General features: G+C 30.9%; 1 protein-coding gene and 1 long non-coding RNA gene across 2 annotated transcripts in view; both read left to right on the top strand.

The window, feature by feature from the left end:
- The window catches only part of LOC126744026 (pickpocket protein 28-like), a 28,043-nt gene extending 10,690 nt beyond the window's left edge, over positions 1–17,353 (top strand). The window contains exons 10-14 of the mRNA XM_050451337.1: positions 12,758–12,843; positions 16,415–16,502; positions 16,591–16,710; positions 16,759–16,850; positions 17,182–17,353. Of these exons, the coding sequence (XP_050307294.1) occupies positions 12,758–12,843; positions 16,415–16,502; positions 16,591–16,710; positions 16,759–16,850; positions 17,182–17,339 (544 nt within the window). The 3' untranslated portion in view covers positions 17,340–17,353. The remainder of the gene's footprint in view (positions 1–12,757; positions 12,844–16,414; positions 16,503–16,590; positions 16,711–16,758; positions 16,851–17,181) is intronic.
- Positions 4,187–4,721, top strand: LOC126744041 (uncharacterized). The gene is made up of 3 exons (XR_007663046.1): positions 4,187–4,266; positions 4,321–4,406; positions 4,466–4,721. It is a non-coding gene; the product is annotated as an uncharacterized LOC126744041 (long non-coding RNA).
- Positions 17,354–20,656: the final 3,303 nt, after the last annotated feature.

Raw genomic sequence — 20,656 nt, 5'->3', positions numbered from 1 at the left:
TGTCAGCCTAAACACTTGCGGATGTATACCGCATAACATGCCGAGTAAGCTATTGTTTAATTATTTTAACATTTTTTCTATCTCTCTCTGTTTTAGGAAATATTTATAATCACGTTTGCAGTAAAGGTAACGATAAATGCACTAAAAAAGTTAAGAAAGAAGTTGATGATTTAAAGAATGGAAGGTAACTACTTTACGATTAACAGTGTTTTTTTTGTGGAAGTTGAATATGGGATTAGAAATTAGTTCAGCAATATATATTGTTTTCTATATTTAATCCACTGTTCATAAGCTCCCCAATGATCTTTTCAAATACTTATTTCACTATTACAAGTTTCAATAATACTGTTATTAAAATGTAAATACGTTAAATATTTTTATAGTTTTGTACTGTTTTGCTCGAATTTTGTAGTTTAATTTGTTTAGTTAAGTTTTTTTACTACGTTTAACGTATTATTTTCACCTATAGTGTCTAGTTTTTAGCAATCATTCTTGTTTGACGGCCCTTATTTGGGCGCCAATTTAAGTTGTTTAGGATATATTAGTAATAATCTTGTAGTTTAAATTTTCTAGAATTTGTATATTTGCTTGCTAAGACTATCAATATTCTCGTAAAATTATTAATCTCCATCAGCAAAACCAATGTAGAAAATTCTAGAGATTTCTAAATCATTCTATGGGTCTTTAAAAGACACCGCGTTTCGTGACATTTTAATCAGATTTGTTGTTTATCTTGGAAACAGTTAAACGATAATCAACAAGTCTGGTTAGAGTTTTCACGTTGTCAGTAAAAAGTGTATTCTAGAGAGGAATGTGTTTTTGAATTACGTTACAATTGGTATCAGAAGTGGGATATCTAGAATCCCAATTAAGTGGGCGCCATTAACAAGAAGTCAGGCCAAGATGGAGACCGAGAAATTAATGGAGCTGCTATGAAAGAAGTTTGACGAGTTGCGAGTAGAACAAGAGAAGAGAGACTGTAAACAAAGAGAAGAACAATAGAAAAAACAAAGAGAAAAACAAGAAGAACGAGATTTACAACTTCGAGAAGATCTTGAGATGACTTAGAAGAGAGTTAAAACATGTCTTCTTTGTCTTGGAATACAAATGATAAAAGTTAAGCCACAAAAATTCTATGGCAAAGAAGCATGGAGTATCTACTTATTCTTAGGAGTTATAAATGCTCAGTAGATTAAAATGGATGTATATATTCGAATATTGATGACATCGTTCTAATGCACCATCTACTTAATATTTGAAATGCCCGAGTACGTTACGTTATCTCAGGATATCACGAAACAGTGTAAAGAATCTACTATTTTGGTTCGAATGGTAAACTTGAAAGGATATCATCAACACCTGAAATAAAGAGAGAATATTAGGGTATGCCATGAAGTAGCGGCAGTCATGATTGTGACGTCTTATTGAAGAAAATTAAGAAAAAAAGAAACGATTAAAAAAAACAAAAAAACGAAAAACAAACAACGTGACAACACAATGGCAAAGACTATTAAGCAATCAGGCGATTATTGTACGTCCGTTTCGGGTTAAAAGTTGGTCCTGATAAGACTTCAAAACGTACCATTAAAAGAACCATTTTTCATTTTATTTAGGTGTATTGATATTTAAAATATTATTTAGCTTAAAGTATAAATATCAGGGACATCAATGCTGGCCCCGCCTCCGCCTCGTCCTGATTGGCTCGAGGGTACGCGTTGCCATGGCGACGGGCGTGTTTAGCATTAAAAGTCCAGTGACGTACAGAGAGTAAATATTTATATGGTGTTTTCCTCACACGATAATGGCCTGGGAAGTACTGACTCCGATAAAACAAGCACCTCATAGGATTTTGATAGCTGAACAAGCATCATTCAGATTAAAATAGATGTATATAATCGAATATTGATGACATCGTTCTAATGCACCATCTACTTAAAGATATTGGAAATGCCCGAGTACGTTACGTTATCTCAGAATATTACGAAACAGTGTAAAGAATCTACTATTTTGGTTCGAATGGTAAACTTGAAAGGATATTATCAACACCTGAAATAAAGAGAGAATATTAGCGTATGCCATGCCACCAAGTAGCGCCACCAAGTAGCGGCAGTCATGATTGTGACGTCTTATTGAAAAAAATTAAGAAAGAAAGAAACGATTAAAAAAAAACGAAAAACAAACAACGTAACAACACAATGGCAACGACGATTAAGCAATCAGGCGATTATTGTACGTCCGTTTCGGGTTAAAAAAGTTGGTCCTGATAAGACTTCAAAACGTACCATTTTTCATTTTAATTAGGTGTATTGATATTCAAAAGATTAATTAGTTTAAAGTAAAAATCAGGGACGTCAATGCTGGCCCCGCCTCCGCCTCGTCCTGATTGGCTGTGGCCTGATTGGGAGTGCGCGTTGCCATGGCGACGGACGTGTTTAGCATTAAAAGTCCAGTGACGTATCAAGACAATATATTTATATGGTGTTTTCCTCACACGATAATGGCATGGGAAGTACTGACTCCGATAAAACAAGCACCTCATAGGATTTTGATAGCTAAACAAACATATTAAGAAAATACAATAACTTTAGCTACTATTTCGATTTGATTTCAATTTAATTTTTAGAGTTTATTTGATATATGCTAAATGATGTTTCAATTTTTTTAACGTACTGTGTTTTAAAAAAATGCGAATATCGAACTCTATCACGGTTACCTATTATTCGAATGTAACTTAAGTTTAGTACTAAGAGCTTATATAGGACAACCCATATGATTTTTTTTTGCGTTTTGAGCAGAATCAGTGTTCAATATCAATTTAATTTTTAGAGTTAATTTGATAAATCCGAAATAAATTTAAAGGTGAAGTTTTCTCAATGCTTTAAAAAATGAGGACACAAGGACTGGTAGAACCTTCTCAGAGTCCTTGGACATCTCCAAATGTACTAATAAAGAAAAAAACAGATTTATCAGATTTTGAGTAGACTATCGGCGATTGAATGCCATTATTAAGAAAGATAGTTATCCGTTACCAAAAATTGGTGACACCCTGGACATGCTATCAGTTTCACAAGGGTTTTCAACGCTCGGTCTGAATAGTGGATACTATATAAAAATGCATCTAGAAGATAAGAAAAAGACCGTATTCTCGCTTGAAACAAAACTTTGGCTTGACTAAAAAATGTTGACCTCGACCATGTAATATCAAAAAATAGTGTCAAGACTGATCCAGATAAAGTAGAAGCAATTCGAATACTGCACAAACTTTCATTTTGAATACAGATCCAAGCAACGTTGGAATTGGAGCCGTACTTCCACAAAAATATGAAAATGGCGAGCAAGTTATTTCAGTAAAACACTAGAAAAGCCCCAAAGGAAACTATTGCGTGACTGGACGAGATTATTATTGGCAGCAGTAAAAGCTATTGAACATTTCCACACATATTTGTATGGTCAGCGATTCCTTAGAACTGGCTATGCTTCTCTGAAATGGCTATTTCAGTTCAAAAACACAGAAAGACAAATAGCAAGATGCAGCTCCGTAACACGTTTAAATTTTCTATTATTTAAATTTTTGTTATATTCAATTTAAGTTTTTGTTTTTATTAATGCACTAAGTCTTTCTATTAACCTTATTAAATTTTTGTCAAAATCACTAAAAAAGTCTAATTAAAAGGATATTAAAATTATCATAACCGAGACCAAAGAATCACTTCTTACTACTTGAGTTTTAAAGTTTTTTTTAATAAAGATTTTTGTTTTTTTTTAATATTTATTTTTTTGTCGATTTTTGCAAAAGTCTCCGACCTAATTTATAAATAAACAGATAAAAAGTTAAAAAAAATAAATAAAATTTTAAATATGCAATTTGCTGTAAGAATTTTTGTATTTTTTTATTATTATTTGTATTTTTTAATTATTAAAAAACTTTAAATTCTTCTCTAAATCACTATAAAATTAGAAATAAAAAAATAAATCATAAAAGAGATTTACATGTCTGGAACAAAAATGCGTTGTATTCTACTATACTATTGTATATTAAGAAAAAATTGTTCTATATTCTAAGTTGCGATTAGATTTCTAATTCCTTTTTTAAATTCCACAATGTTAATAATATTTTTAAAAAAAGAACTGTTTTAGCTTTTTAGATGGCGAATGTTCTTGTAAGCCTGGTTGTTTCGAGGTTAATTACGAATACTCCATATCATCTGGCAAAATAACAACTTTCACATTAAATCTTGAAAATGTATCTAGAAATGCACCCGATAAGTGTGTGCCCTCTGTTATGAATAAATTCCTAAAAATTAAAACTTTTAATTTTAGCTTTGCAGTGGTTCATTTTTTTTTCAATGACGAACTGTCTCAAAGGCAAGTGAAGTCTATATTGTATGGATTTTCTGAGATTTTATGTAATTATAACGCTACTTATAAGTGGGTGTTTAACATATCTGTATATGGTTTTTTTTAGCAAATTTTGGTGGAATCCTTAGCCTTTGCCTCGGAATCAGTTTTTTAAGCCTTATAGAATTGGTCTATTTTTCCAGTATTCATCTTATTTGTTTCCATGTTAAGGAAAAACAAAGACGTATTAAACGAGTACGACCTGAAGGGCAAATCGAGAATGAAATGAGACTTGAAGGGCAGAAAATTATGCATCTTTCAGAGGACTTTCAAAGGATAAACTATATTTAAATACTTTGATGTGCGCACTTTAGTAAATAAGGCATTAGGGGCACTCACTAATAGAAATATATATTATTAAGCAGCATTTATGTTTTAATAATGCTCCTAACGATGTTTCAGGTTCTTATTCAGTCATTCTCAAGACTAAATAGGCATCCTGATGATGTCAAAAAAAAGAAATGGAAACATCCACAGGAAAAATAGTTTTTGGTTTTATTTTTAGATTTCCACCAAATATATATACAGTATAATTCCTCTTAACCGGCTTCGCAATAACCGGTCGACGGATTAACCGGCATGTTTACAACAGGCGAACGCAACGCAATATTTTCCGAGAAATTCACCGGCGAGGCGATTCGGCTGGGATTTCCCCGTTATTACGGGGAGATCCCTGTGAACTGAACTATAAACGATGTTGGATAGGATTATTTTGTCGTTTTGATCAGTTTGGTTTGTTCTAGCTGTGGGTACGTACAAAACATAATTATTTTCTTAACAATGAGTGCAAAGCGCAAAAGAATTGTGGTTTCGATGGATACACGTTTAAAAGTGTTAAAGCGAATTGATAATGGTGAATCTGTGGCGAAAATCTGTGCAGAATTTAATGTTGGAAAAAGCACTATAAATGACTGGCGAAGAAATAGTCGATTGAGGAGTTTTGTTCGAAAATGGAATCTGATAAGAATCTGGGCAGCCGTTGTACGAGAAAAACCCCGATTTGCGAGTTCGTCGATGAAGCTTTGTGGATCTGGTTTCTTCAGGAATGTCGAAGAGTTACACCGATTGGCGGCCCAATTTTGAAAGAAAAAGCTCTGGCTATCCACTAGAAGATTAATAATGAAGGCGAATTTGTGGCAAGTGATGGTTTGCTTAATCGATGGAAAAAGCGACACGGAATTCATTTCGCACATGTAAGTGGAGAAAAACTGTCCGCTGATACTTCAGGTGCGACAAAATTCAAGACTAAGTTTGGTGAAATGGTTAAAACAGAGGAATTATCTCCAGAACAAGTTTATAGTATGGACGAGACCGGGCTAAACATTAAAATGTTACCAGAAAAAACTTTTCTAGGCAGTCATGAACAGTCTGCCTCTGGCTTTAAAAAGAACAAAGAACGTATTACAGTGGCCGTTTGTTTGAATGCAGCGGGAACTCATAAAATTCCTCTTTTCGTTATTGGCAAGTCTGCTAAGCCACGGGCATTCAAAAACTTAAATCCATCGTCCCTTCCGGTCTATTATAAGTCACAAAAATCAGCGTGGATGAATTCAGACCTGTTTAAAGAGTGGTTTAATTTAGAGTTTGTTCCAAGAGTTGCAAGAGTCAACTTGCCTATCAAAGCAGTTCTAGTGTTAGATAATGCTCCAACCCTATCCTCATGACTGCGATATAGATGACATAAAATTAGTTTATCTTTCTCCTAATCTGACAAGCTTAGTGCAACCAATGGACCAAGGAGTGATCGAAAGCTTAAAAAGACGATACAGGCATATCGTCTTGTTTCTGAAATTCTGCTACACTCGGAGAGTGAAGACAAAGGTCTTTTAGAAGTCATCAAAAAGATCAATATCAAGGACGTTATCTATATGTTAGCTACAGCATTTCAAGAAATGCCCTCTTCAACGTTTATTAAATCTTAGAGAAAACTTTGGCCAGATGTTGAGAATCTAGTTGCTATCTCGAATATTGCAGAGACTGAAGAAGAAGAAAACAAATCCACTCTACAAGACCTTCAAAAGTTAACGGGTAACGAAGCATTGAAACCAGAAGATGTGGAAAATTGGATGATAAGTTGTGACGATCACCTTGAAAATGAATTTTTGAATGATGAAGAAATCATAGATTTAGCAACCAAAGAACCAGAGGAATATGATGAGAGTAGTGACATTGAAGAGGAAAAAACGATTTCTCATAAAGAAGCCAAAAATGTAATGGAACTTGCATTAAAATACATTGAGCAGCAACATGAGTCAACAGCATTAGACGTTTTGGTGATTAGAAAATGGAGGGATATCGCATTCAGAAATTTACTGAAGGTTAAAAAACAGAAGAAAATCACAGACTTTTTCAAAAAATCATTACATATTAAACTTACATACATATGTATATTTGTTGATGTAGCACCTTCTTGTATATGAAATACATAACTATATAAAGAATATTTCTCTATTATTTTATATTTATTATGTTCATATATATGTGTAATACTCTCTTCAATACATATACATATGTACATAACATAGATAATGAACATAATATAATATGTATTATGTACACATATATAAGTACACTTCGGATTGACCGGCCAGGTATGCAGTCCCGAGGTAACCGGTTAAGAGGAATTCTACTGTATAAATAAAGCAAAATTTAATCATCATATAGTGTTTTATTTACAATTTTAGTATTTTATATAAAATTTGACTAAAAATGTGTTTTCGTGCTCCTATTTTACCGAAGGTGATACTACCGTCTATAGATTACAACTAATAATTGTTGTAATCTATAGACGGTGGTGATACCAACTTTTCTATTTTAAATGGCAAAAATACGTTTTTTACTTAATATTAGTATAGGACCTTTATTTCCTTAAAAATGACTATTCAATATTAATATGACCCTATACATATGTATATTTTTTTTGTAATAATAGTAGACTTTATACGTATTTTTATTATATTTTTATGTATTTTCTGTTTTTTGCTGTTTTCTAATGTATTTAAAACCGCATTAGATGTAGTTTACAATTAAAAAATAATAATAATAAAAATTCCCTCCATATTCCATGTCAAGGCGAAATGACATATCTCTCGTTTTATTTTCACGTGTTCCATTTGATCCCAATCAAGTATGTTGTCTTATTCTAATATAATATTTAGATTTAATTTAAGATTTGAAATTAATTTGATATCTTTATCGTCCATGCCGACCTCTTCCAGGATATCGATATTTTCATAATATATTAGACATGCGTGTACATCACAGTTGACGTCTCTGAATTCAGAGTTCTAATACTAGAGTTCTAATTCAGAACATCTCTGAATTAGAACTTAGAACTCCACAGAGTGCCTTTGCATTTATAAAACCAAACTGGTTTCCGTATATCTGCTCTTCACATTTATTGTAAATTTTTCTGCAGATGATTTTAAGAAACAATTTTAGTCCCAATATTTCTCGTACTTCTTTGCTCCAGGTTTTTTGAGCAACGCTATACTGTTTGGAGCAAAAGAAATCTGTCTCTAAGGATCTGAAATAAAAATTACCTTTATTATCTAGGAGACAATTTAAATGTGTTAAATATATTATGAAAAATTATTTGTAATGCCTGGAAGACATAAAATCTATTCTTAATGCCTGCAAAATGCAAAAAAGTATATTTACTTTTATAGAAGAGAATAATAATGTAACTTAAAATAAATGGAATTGAAATAAAAATTAATCTAAAAGTCTAGAAAATAAAAGACTTAAATTACTTTAAATTTAGATGTAAAAGTGACTGGATGCCTCCAATATATAAAAATTTTGACCTCCTGGCGTTTTTGACCTCCCCATCCAAAAAAAAAACACTAACCAGCAATAATATTGGTTCTTGGAATATTCCACTAGTGCTGTATGTCCTATAAAGGTTTTTAATATAATATATAAAAGATTCCTGGTATATTTCAAAAACTTTTCATACACAGGGGTGGGTCCAGAGTAAAACAAATTAATGAAACCACGTATTTTAATCTGCAGGTTTAGATATTACAAGAAAAAAAGAAATAAAAGATTTCTTCCTGACCTTAAAACTCATGCTTAAAAAGGCCACTACTTTGAATTATATATCTATTTTTTTTTAATAAAATATAAATTAAATTCATATAAAAAAGCGTTTTAATACTTTTATTAAATTGCGAATCAATTTTAATATTATCCTATAAACTTATATATTTATGTATGTTTACCTACATCTCATTTTTGCTTGTTTTAAATAACATAATTATTTTATTCTTAAAAAATGCAATTTTTGCATGCATTTAGTGAATACATACATTCAGGAATCTGCCACTAGGGATCTCATATGCAGGTTTTGGAAATATTTAAGTCAGGGGGGATCTAGAGTAAAGCAAAATGTGAATAATTTTTAAACAATTTTAAAACAATTTAATTCGATGTTATTCCAGTTTAGGAAATGCGTTGATTTTTTTTTTAAATTTAAGATGAAATAATTCATATACCTAAAACTAGTAAATATAATAACATTTGTTTCGCTAACATGGTATTCTGCGTTAGTTACAAATTCGGGGATAGTTGTTGATAATGGGAAATCCTGTAATTATCGTCAGCTTATTAAAAATATTATAACAATTTAGAAAAAGCAAAAAAAGTAGCTTTAACGCAATTAATGACGTATTTTCCATTGAGTTGGAAAAAACCAATTTGATATTCAAAAATTGCGTATTCATTCCACCTACTTATTTACAACTGAACTTCATTTTGAAGAAAGAGAATAAGGTTTAACGACGTGTGTTTAAGTAAAAATAATGTTTTCGTGCTTTAAGAATTATTTTTAACAATTTTTATTTTTGTTAAAGTAATTTTTAGGCATTAAAAGTCATCTATAACTCAATGAACGACGTTGGACTACTTGGAAACATTTAAAAGAATGTTCAAGTCATTTCAAGTATCTTCGATTGCTTAAAAGATGTGAAAAAATTATGTTTTTAAAATCGTCTTTAAGAGTGTCTTTTTAATATGGTAGGAATAATTTCGTCTTAGATCTTATTGGAAATAGGAAAACTCATTACAATAACAGCTAGATTATTTTATTGATTATGATGTTATATTATTTTTCTGTTTTATTGTGTGATAATTACTTGAGATATTATTTTTTATATGAATTTATTATGTGATAACAAAATATTGTATTGTATGTTTTTGGTTAAATGATAGGTTTTGATGTGTAGGTATTTTGTTATTATTTATTTACTTAAATTTTAGGGTTTTTTATGTTTCGATTTATTGAGTTTAAAATTTTTTGATCTATTGATTTATAAAGTTTCGGATTACTATAATTTAATTGTTTTTTATTTTGTGATTTTAGATCTATGGATTAATTAATTTTCTTGGTTTTTTGTAAGAAACAATTTTATGAATAACTGTAAGAAGAAAAGTTGAATAAAATTTCCAAAAATAAATGAAAAATTTCTCCATATTTTGCCACATACTATTGGCGCCAATAAGATATAAATAAGATAAAGAGTGTCTTTTTTTATTTAGCCAAAGGCATTTGTCACTGAGACCATGCCAAACTATTAAAACTAGTGAAAAGAACCGGTGTTAGAGGAGTTGCTTTCGACCTATTCAAGTCTTATGTGTCAAATCATACACAAAGGGTCAAATTGAGAATATTATTAGTATAGAACCCGAAGTTAATTGTGGCGTACCACAAGGAATGGTACTAGGCTCCAGACTATTTGTTTTGTGCATTTACAATCTATAAACATAAATATCACTGAAATCAAAGTTAAATTAAAAACAAAAATTAAATACTAAGGCTCACCATTATCAAATTGAGGTGCTTGATTCGTAGTTTTAAAGAATTAAGTAACTAATTCGAATAATCTTACAAAAAAACCTTAGAATTGGTTCTAGCTTATTCTTATATAACATATAGTTTAATAGTATGGAGTGACGCACTAGATGTATATCTTCAAGCTTTGGAAACAATCCAAAAATGCATAATAAAAATAATTTATAAAAAGTCAAAACTATACCCTACGTACCTTTTATTTAAAGCAAAATGCAACTATTCAATATAAGGCAGTTTTTTATTTTAAAAAAATAGTTTTAAGGTGATATTAAAAAAGATACCTTAAAAACAATACAATACAGTGATAAAACCAGACACAAACATCTAAGGTACTTAGGCTCCCTTCCGAAAATAAAAGCATCTAAGTTTCTCTAGTAATAGCTCAAAGTTTCTTTCTCTACATCAGTCTATATATTCACTTCGCTTTGCCAGAAAAAATTAAAATGTTAAATTTTTTATATATAAATCGCAATTGCGAAAATGGTTGTTAAACCAAGAAAGAAAAAAAACTTAGATGCTAATACCAGGTAGATAAAAATGAATAAACCCAAATTACTCATCCTCCAAACCCCGAAAATTTAGACAGTTTTAATAACTTAAAGTTTCAATAATCCTAGTTTTTACAAATCTTAATTTGTTTCCGAAAATTCCCATTTAAGATCCACTATTTCACACTAGATGAGAATATAAACTAACTGAAGTCGACCTGGTTTTGGTACTCAAATAGTGAAAATTATTAATTTAAAATAAATGTAAATTTTTATATAATTGTAAGTTTGTATTGTTGCTGTTATAATTTTGTTGCGCCCGTACTTTAATTAAATGCTCCTAAATTACCATCGAATTTTCGTGTGAGTGAGTATTTACTATATGTATTTATTATATTGTAATGCTAAATTGATAATTGTATAATCTTGAATTAATTTACGGTTGTGACATCAGTTCTGTGTGTACATTGATTAGATAGATCTAACTATTTATGACATAAGAAACTTTTTTTAGAAAAATAGCCTTAGAATATCATGCAAACAGAAAATAAAATATACCGGGTATCCGGAAATTCCGCGTCAGGATTTCGGTGGGCGATTCTACATGCAAAATTAATGCAACAAACTTTTACATAAATTTTGAAAAACTCAAAATTAAGATACAGGGTGTCAAAAAAGTATTTTTGCTTATTGTTTTAAATAACTTTTTTTCTAGTCTAATTGATTTTCGCCAAATTTTCCATGCATGTTACTAGTGTTTCTTTGTATTGACCCTATTAATTTGACGCTAGTCGTCAATGACAAAAGGCTTCACCTTAGGAAAATGACTTAGAACTTTTTTGTTTTAATCTTTTTATAAATTTGGATGTTAAATTAGTAAACAGCATCAAAATATCGTTTAAAAAGGTGCTCTTGTTGCATCATCGTAGAATTAACGGTTTCCGAGTAAAACGACTTTAAACATTAACCGTAGGTACATTTAATAATTAAAAATTCGTATTTTCAAAATTAACACAGCAAGCCTTGAAAACAGTCATTCTTAAATGGTAATTTGTTAAATAAAATAACTATTCACAATACACGCACCTAATTTAATTTTTAAGTAATACTTTCATTAAAAAAATTCGAGAAGTTGCCCTTCTATTTCAATACATAAATTAATTCCTCTAAAAAATCCCCAGGGAATATGCCTTCCTTCTGTTGAATTATTTCACAATTGTCAATAATCCGTTGTCTCAGCTCTTATTTACAGGAACCTAAGTAAACGAGAGATTTTGATGATTTTGATTTGACTTACGCGTCAAATTAATAGGGTGAATACAAAGAAACACTAGTAACATGCATGCAAAATTTGGCGAAAATCAGTACACTAGAAAAAAAGAAGTTTGTTGCATTAATTTTTAATGTATATTTTCATGCCCACCGAAATCCTGACGCATAATTTCCGGACACCCTGTATAACGATCATATTATGTTATAAATATAATTTATATATAATTTGAAAATATTTAAAATACCTTTCTAATTTCTGCAATTTTTAGAAACTTTTTCAAAGTTGGGCCCAAGCAACAACGTGAAGTATTGAATGATTTTTTTGAAAACTTTTTAAAATTCACCTTCAATCTCACTTGGCACCATTCATTCAAATCCTCAGCATTTTCCTTCTAAAAATGTTCGTTGTGGCTTAAATGCTAATAATTTCTTGATTTATTGTTGATATTAAAGACTATAAGAAACTGTTGGTTGGTGCTTATTTGAAATACTATATAATACCTAGGTAGAATCAAAAGTAATCAATTATAGAAGATTTCTATAAAAATACCATTTACAGGTTCTGTCGCTCATTAATATCAATTATCTAAGAAATAAATATCTTTTTAATATCCCCCATTGATTATAAAATTAACCTTAGCCACCTAGAAACTCTAATTAAGTATGTTTTTGGTATATAAAAAAAGAGAATCTAATAACAGAAAATAAGCCTGTTTGATTTGAATTTAATGTAGCTTTTTTTTTTCAGGACTTACACTCAGAGAAATTGTAAGCAAGAATGCCAGTCAAACCACACCCTTTCGATATGCCAGTGCGTTCCTTATTATTTACCAAGTACGAATATAATTTTTTTTTTAATGTAGATAATAAGGTCTGAAAGCGATCCCTTACTTTGTTAAAAATTAATAAAAAAATTAACTGATAAAAATGTTCAGAAATCTTGCAATAGTTATTTTCAACTGCATATTTATTGTTTAAATATTTATATATCGGAATAGGCACTATCCTTTTGTCAAACGGATTATATTGTGATTTAATAGCGGATCAATTCAGTATAAGATGTTTTTTTTGTTTGAAAATTCCTCGGATAAGTCGATTTTATTTATGGATCGGGATTATTTTGACATCAAATATAAATATACAGGCTGTCCCAAAAATGTGACTGGAAAAATATATTTTTCTTAAATGGACCCTTCTGCATATTTTTAACATATTGGATACTCCGGAAAATTCTGGACATGTTCACGTATAATGTCCTGTAACTATCTTCAACTGTTCACGAAATAATTACGTTTAAATAATAATTATAACAATTTACATTAGTCATTAACAGCATTTCAAACCGGATCCTATAACTATTTATAATTATTGATTTCAATTACCTAGATCTGTGTTTGTGAATTTGACATGGCGTTGAAATAAGTGTCAATTATTTAAAAGGTTCAACTGTATTGTTTATTGAAAATGTATACAATGCGTTCAATTGAGACTCAGAGAATCGAAATATTATACAGGGTGTTCGAAAAATAGACGGAGATATTTCAATGGGTGATTCCTTGTAAAAAAATATGAGAAAAGATTTCTGTAAACATGGGTCCGGAAATGTACAGTTTTCAAGACACAGGGTGATAATTTTTTTTTTAAATATTAATTTTTTATTAATATTAATTATTTTTCTAGGAGAACTGACACTTGTCAATGTCAAACTTCCATGCAAAAATGATTTTTTGTTTTTTAAGGCACCTGGGATTTTTTTACCAAAAATTAATAAACCAATTTTGTCCAGTTGCATGCAATAAAACTGTTTTTTTCTTTTTTTGTCGGAAACGAAGTGAGATACGAAAAAAATACAAGAGGCAAAAAAGTTGTATTTTTAAATGCTGTAATAATAATTAAAGTTGAAAAAAAGGCAGTGGCGTACATTTTTTTGCCAATAATATTTGCTAAGATGTCCCCCGGGACGCCACTGGACCTTATAATTTTAATCTAATTAGGGCTAAATTAACCTCTTAATACAACAAGTAATACTGTCAAATTTCAATTTCGAGTAAATAGTTCTTATAATATTAAAAAAAAATTATATTTAAAAAAAAATTTATGACCCTGTATCTTGAAAACTGTCCGGACCCATGTTTACAGAAACTTTTTCTCATATTTTTTTACAAGAAATCACCCATTGAAATATCTCCGTCTATTTTTCAAACACCCTGTATATGCTTGGCTGTAGTGAAAAACCAAAAGACACAACGAAGTATGAAAAATCTTCAACACTACGTATCCGAACAGAGAACGTGTAAATCAGTCTATCTTGAGGCTAAGAGAAGAGAGACTAAAACTGTTAAGGATCTTGGCGGATTAGGAAGCACTGGCGTTTCTTATGGCATTTCATTACACGAAAATCCGAACCTCTCAACTACTTACCTCATTTGATTGCCACGCTTCATAAAGAGACTCTAACAAAAAAAAAACTGGAACCCTTATAATATTTAAATACTTCAAGAGCTACTAGAGAAGGATATAGATCGCAGAAACGAGTTTTGCCAGACGAGAACTGATAATAACCCTATAGACTAGTGAAACATATATGCTTTTTGGACAAGGCAACTTTTTGTTTGAATGAAAAAGTGAATAGGCATCATTTTAGGTACTAAGCTTCTGAAAATCCTGGTTCCTGGCAAACTAATGGTTTAGGGATAGTCATTCTGAGAATTATGAAAAGGTGAATATGTGGCTAGGGATTATTATTAACAGGGTAATAGGACCATATTTCTTGAAGTAACTTTGACGGGACAGCGTTTTCATGTCTTTTTAGATCACTTGGTTGTATTCTTGAATGTTTTCTCAAACGTGTGGATGAGCAGACGTGGAGCAATAGAGTGGCCACCTAGGTCACTCTACCTTAATCCATTGAACTAATTTTTTTGGGGCTATGTCAAAAATGAAATGTACAAAGATAAGGCACACACGTAATGGAACTGGGAATATTTCTCTTCAGGTTTTGTTACGGATGTACAGATTTTTCCAGGGAATCCGAAAAGGCAGTAGGTTACGTTTAAAAAAAACATTAAAAAAAAATAATTTTCTCGCGACACCCTGTATATTTACATTTGGTGTCAAAATATGCCCGATTCGAAAATAAAAACGACGTGTCCAAGATTTTTTTTTAAATCCTCTTTTATTGAATTTATCCATTATTAAATCATAAACCTGTATACTTCAGAAAGGATCTAAAATGTTGAAGAAAGGAGCTTAAGTGTTTTTTATCTTGAATGAACGTCTACAGAACGGGAAGCATTTAATCACAATGTACCATTATATAAACATGGTACGAATACAGCATTACCATAAAGATAATCATCCCACCCTAATAAAAATACTACAGTTGACATACCTAAATGCAGGTCTGTAAAAACTTCGTTTCTTGAAGGAAAAAATTTCATAAATCATCATAAATGAAAATAAAGACTAATTTCATAAAAATATAAATATATTTTAAATTGTTGACTGGTAATATACAGTGTTGGAATATTTTCAAACTAAGAATATTTTCATATCAATGTTTCATATGAAGAAAATAACTTGAAGTTTAAAAAATCCAAAAAAAGTTCACTTCGGGTTCCTGTAATTACTCATTGTCATAGTTTCTGCAATGCCAACAGAAGAATTATTTAAATGGCCAATCCTGTATTTAACAATAATGAATAAGCTGCACCGTGTAATTTGGCACTAGGTACATTTTTCCTAGCACTGGAATCCAAAGTTTGCTTCCTTTTACAAGTATTCCGCATTTCAGAAGATAGATGTCATCCAGATGGCAATCTTCTACTCCTCTTGATCACATCAACTTTTCTACTGGCTAACGCAGTTGACTCAAGGTATAAAGCTGCTTGCTAAGGTCGTTTTCTGATTCTAGGATTAGGTCCAAACGAACTTAAATAAGTATGACAAGTTCCTCTATGTTTTACATTTTGCAATCACCTAACACATCGATTAATGATAGCAGATGAAAACCCATAAATCTGATGTTTTGCTTTTATTCTGTCAATCAATTTTTGAAGGAGGTCTCAGAATCGGCATCAATTTTTTCATTTAGAACTTTTCAAGTAAAAAAGTGAAGAGATAAAACATAACTTTATACTTACAGTTTTATTTTTTGGAATAGTTAGGCTTATTCAGCTGTAACTAGCTAAATTACTTAAGCATACTTTTCTATTTATGTACTTATTTGCCCATTTGTTAATAGGATTTATTAAATAAATAAGTAACCTCCAAAAGGCGCTTCTGAATTTAAAAGTTTATATCAATCTGTGCGTATATTAAATAAAACTGTTTTGTAATATATTCAAACGTCTATAAGTAGAACATTCTTTCCAAACATAAGACACATTTTTATTGTAATTTTTAGAGAACAAACAGATGAAATATTGTGGAAAATCTGATCAACCTTGTGTGGAACAAGCCAAGTATGACATGGAAACTGCGCTTGGAAACGGGTAAAAGACCATTTTTAATTAAAAATTATATTTATTTAAAATAATAAGTTGACATATATAAACATACCTATTCATTAATTGTTTTTAGGTCAAGTTGCTTCTGCCTCCCGTCATGTTACGCCATAAATTATGAAGACCATAAGTCTTTTTCCCCACTTTCACTTGTAAAAAATGATGATATCTCTTCAGTATCATCAGAAAATTTTGTGTAAGTTCTTATTTATGTAAAATCCATACATTTATCTTTTATTTTCAGGAACGACATAGCAGTAGTTCAATTTTATTTCATGTCAACTCAATTTAGTAAAGAAGTTAAGAGCGAACTTTACGGATTTACAGAAATTCTTTGTAAGTTGTCACATAATGTAAAATTTTGTGAAAAATTGTTCCAAAACGTTTTTTCACAAATTTGTGTGAAAAATATGTGGAAAACTGTCCCAATAAGTTTTACCACACATTTTTCGTCCAATAGTTACGGTTTATAAAAAATATTTGTCTTGTTAAACCACTTAACTGTGGCAACAGGAATAAAACAGTTTTATATACATGTATAAGAAACTATAATAAAACAATTATAGAAAGCAATTATAAAACTGTTTTATATTTATTTTATTATTAGGTATATCGTCTTGGTTACAATTTCATGCTTTTATAGATTAAATATATTCGCATCTTTTAGCTAACACAGGAGGACTGCTAAGTCTTTGCTTGGGATTTAGCTTCTTGAGCCTAATAGAACTAATTTACTTTGGAACGCTAAAAGTTTGCTGCGATGTATTCCAAAAGAGTAGCCATAAAAGGGGTAAAAGCGCTCCAGTTATTCCCTTTTTAAGATAAATTTTGAAGAATATTATTCGATGTTAAATAGTTAAAAGTGTTAAAACATATTAATAAATATCGTTGATTTTTTCGGAAAACTGTTTAGTTTTACTTCTCAATGCTAAGTCTGTAATGTGGCAACACTGCGTGCAGAAAAGTATATAGCGGTTGCTGCCAGTTTTTTACTATTCGCGAAATGTGTCAGATGTGCAAATGTATGAAAAATTTAAGAAATGCTTGTATTTTAATCATGATAAATGAGGGTATGCCCTAGATTTTTAGGATAATTTTTAAAGAATGTTAATCAATTTTAAAGTTGGAAGATACTAAATATTGTTAATTTTTTGTGGAAAACTTTTAAGTTTTACCATTACCATACAGAAACAAAGCTATGTAAATCATTAAAACCGCTAAAATAAAATGGCCACACTGTGTTCATTACTGCATTGAGCGTTTCCTCAAGCAAGTCACTTGTCAATCAAATTCTATAAAATGGCAACGCTGAGTTCATTAAAGCATTTAGCGGCTCCTGCCATTCGCGAAAACCATCCACTTAAATATGTATTTAGTTCTAAATGGAAATTTCCAATTTGACCCAAAAAGAAGCTATTAAATACTTTTACCATGAAATAAAAATATTTGATTACATTTAACCGTAAATGAACAATTATACTCCTTAACCTCACAATTTACGTATTAAGTATCTGTCAGCTTAACTTATATAAAATGGCAACAGTGTGATCATTGCTGCGTTTAGGTGTTCGGTCCAGCCAACAATATGTTGATGGCCGTATTTAGCGGTTGGTAAAATGGCAACTCTGTGTTTATTAAAGCATTTAAGGGTTCCTGGCGTTTTTTGGCCATTCGTGAAAATCATCTTTGCCCATAGGGTGTCTGTAAAATACGAACATTACGTGCGTTATAATAGTTATTCTCGCTTTAAGATTCATTTAGAAGAATATTGAACAACTATTCTTCACAGCCTCACAATTTGCCCATTAGATATGTGTCGGCTGAATCTGCAAAATTCACTGTGTGCTTTGCTGCATTTAGCGGCTCCTCACAAATCATTGCCTGACATTATTGCCAAATATACTTTTCTACTTTTAAAATGGGGCTAAGACGTTTAAAATGTTCGCCAAGCCTCTCTCACAGGTTTATTTTAGTAAGAAAAATTTAATTGAAACTGTAAATATGACTACAAATTCTCTTCTCTTACTCCTCCACTTTCCATTATCCTCGAAAGAATGTAGTGACACCATTTTATATTTCATTCAACAGTTGATTACATGCTTGCTTATCTTGTGCATACTTTCGGCGTCATGCAGTCTCATATTTATTTAAGGATTTGTTTCATTTTACGGGGTTACCCATCTAATTGGAGATCTGGTTTCTGGTCTTTGCCTTCTATTTTCCCTTCTATGATTAGTCGTTTCAATGTTCCTGAACTTCTAGCTATATGCCTAAAATACGACAGATACATGCGATTCATTCTGGTTAGAAGGCTTGTATGTGTATATTGTCTGTACTTTATATATTACTGTGCACTAAATTTTAGGCCAACTGATAGAGCCTAACTGATTAGGAGACTGATTAAGACTCGTGTGATGGATGCACTTTCTTGAAAGGCATGGATTTTTTAACATCTATCAGTTTGGTTTTCAGAAGAGAGTCGGCACAGGCGATGCTCTTTTTAACCTTTTGGTTACGAGAGCCTCTACTTGAAGTTGAATTCTGGTGAATGCACGGCGGCAGTTTTCTGTGACTTATACAAGGCCTTTGATTGTGTGAGTCGCAGAATTCGGCTGCAGAAACTCAACTTTATTTTTGCGTTGAAATCGCTCATAACTACCAGTTGGTCTTTACGTGGTGATAAATATGGAAATAAATATGGCGATGTCGTAATGCAACTTTGCGAGCCTTGCGGATTTCGATTGATCTATGGATATGACGTCATTGAATCTCTGCTAATGGAAATTAATTGTAACTTAAAGAAAGTGGTTGAAATTTTCATTTTGAGTCGAAATTATGGACTGAAACTAGTCAGATGTCTATTATTATGGTTTGTGTTTTGTAAGTAAAAGTGATTTCAAAACTTTGATCCTCTAATGTCTAAGTACTTTTAATGGATATTATTTACTTGCTTGCTTGCTTGTTTTATGGCACTGCAACGAGGCAATTGCCAGCACAATTTGGAAGCGACCTCGATGTTGACTGGCTCTGGACCAAATCGGCACCGCTGACTTGTACTTAATTACTTCAGACTTCTTTTATAGTGCTGTGTGGTACTCCTCTATTTGTAGTGGATAAGTCTATTAGTATGGACAAACACAATATAGGTAAATTGGACAAACATAAGACATTACAGGTTCTGGGATTCCTTTTATAAACAAGCACCACCCAAGTTTGTCGTAGAATAAGGCAAGAATTTACGTTGCTGCTACTACCATTCACAGCACTGTATTATTTACTTAATTTGAAGAATATTTTTGTGGTTATACATAAGTATATTTTATAGACGTGACCCTACGTTACGTATTTTAGTTTAGTATTCGTTTCTTGTGTTTTCAACAAATGAGGTACTGTTTTATATATTAATATTTCCTATTTTACGGTGTCTTGCAGGTACTTAGTAAACTTAGTTACAAATAATGGCATTACTTTATTTACTTGTTTTGGGGGAATTAGACGTTGAATAGAATAGACGCGCACATCAACGACTTTTATTTAAAAATGCTGTGAGATACCCAAAACCCATTCTCATCGAGTTATACTCAATTTAGATTACATCTTGGTTTCACAAGCTTTATCAAGAAATAAATTTAGAATAATGATGTTTATATTGTTGACATTTACACTGGCAATCAGAAAACAAATAATTAATATAAAATAAATGCGTGTGGTAATGAAATCTTTTACAAGCTTTTGGACTAGTGGACTTTTGTCATTAGTATTGTCTGTAGAAAAATAAACAAAATCCTGTTACTGAGTCTATATTCATAGCTTAAATCATCGTTACAACAAAATTTGAGCCTCTTTGTGCTTTACTAGTAAAAAAAATCTATAGACTAAGGAATATAGTGGAATAAATCTTACATTGTCAATTTGCAATTCTAAATTATGAACTTTTCAAAAAATGCGTAAATCGCATTTAAAAATATGCCTAATATGCTTCACAAATGAAAAAATGTTACCAATATAATATTACCTCAATATCCCTAGATATAACTAAAATTGAAATTATTAAGAATCGCTAACAAACGCGACTGACATGGCATAGTCGCATTAAAATTTTGACATAGAAATGAAATAGAATCAGCGCTCTGGAGAGCAGT

This window comes from Anthonomus grandis, chromosome 13, assembly GCF_022605725.1.
Source record: "Anthonomus grandis grandis chromosome 13, icAntGran1.3, whole genome shotgun sequence".
In the NCBI taxonomy this organism is placed as follows: domain Eukaryota; kingdom Metazoa; phylum Arthropoda; class Insecta; order Coleoptera; family Curculionidae; genus Anthonomus; species Anthonomus grandis.
This window is presented reverse-complemented; position numbering and strand designations above follow the sequence as displayed.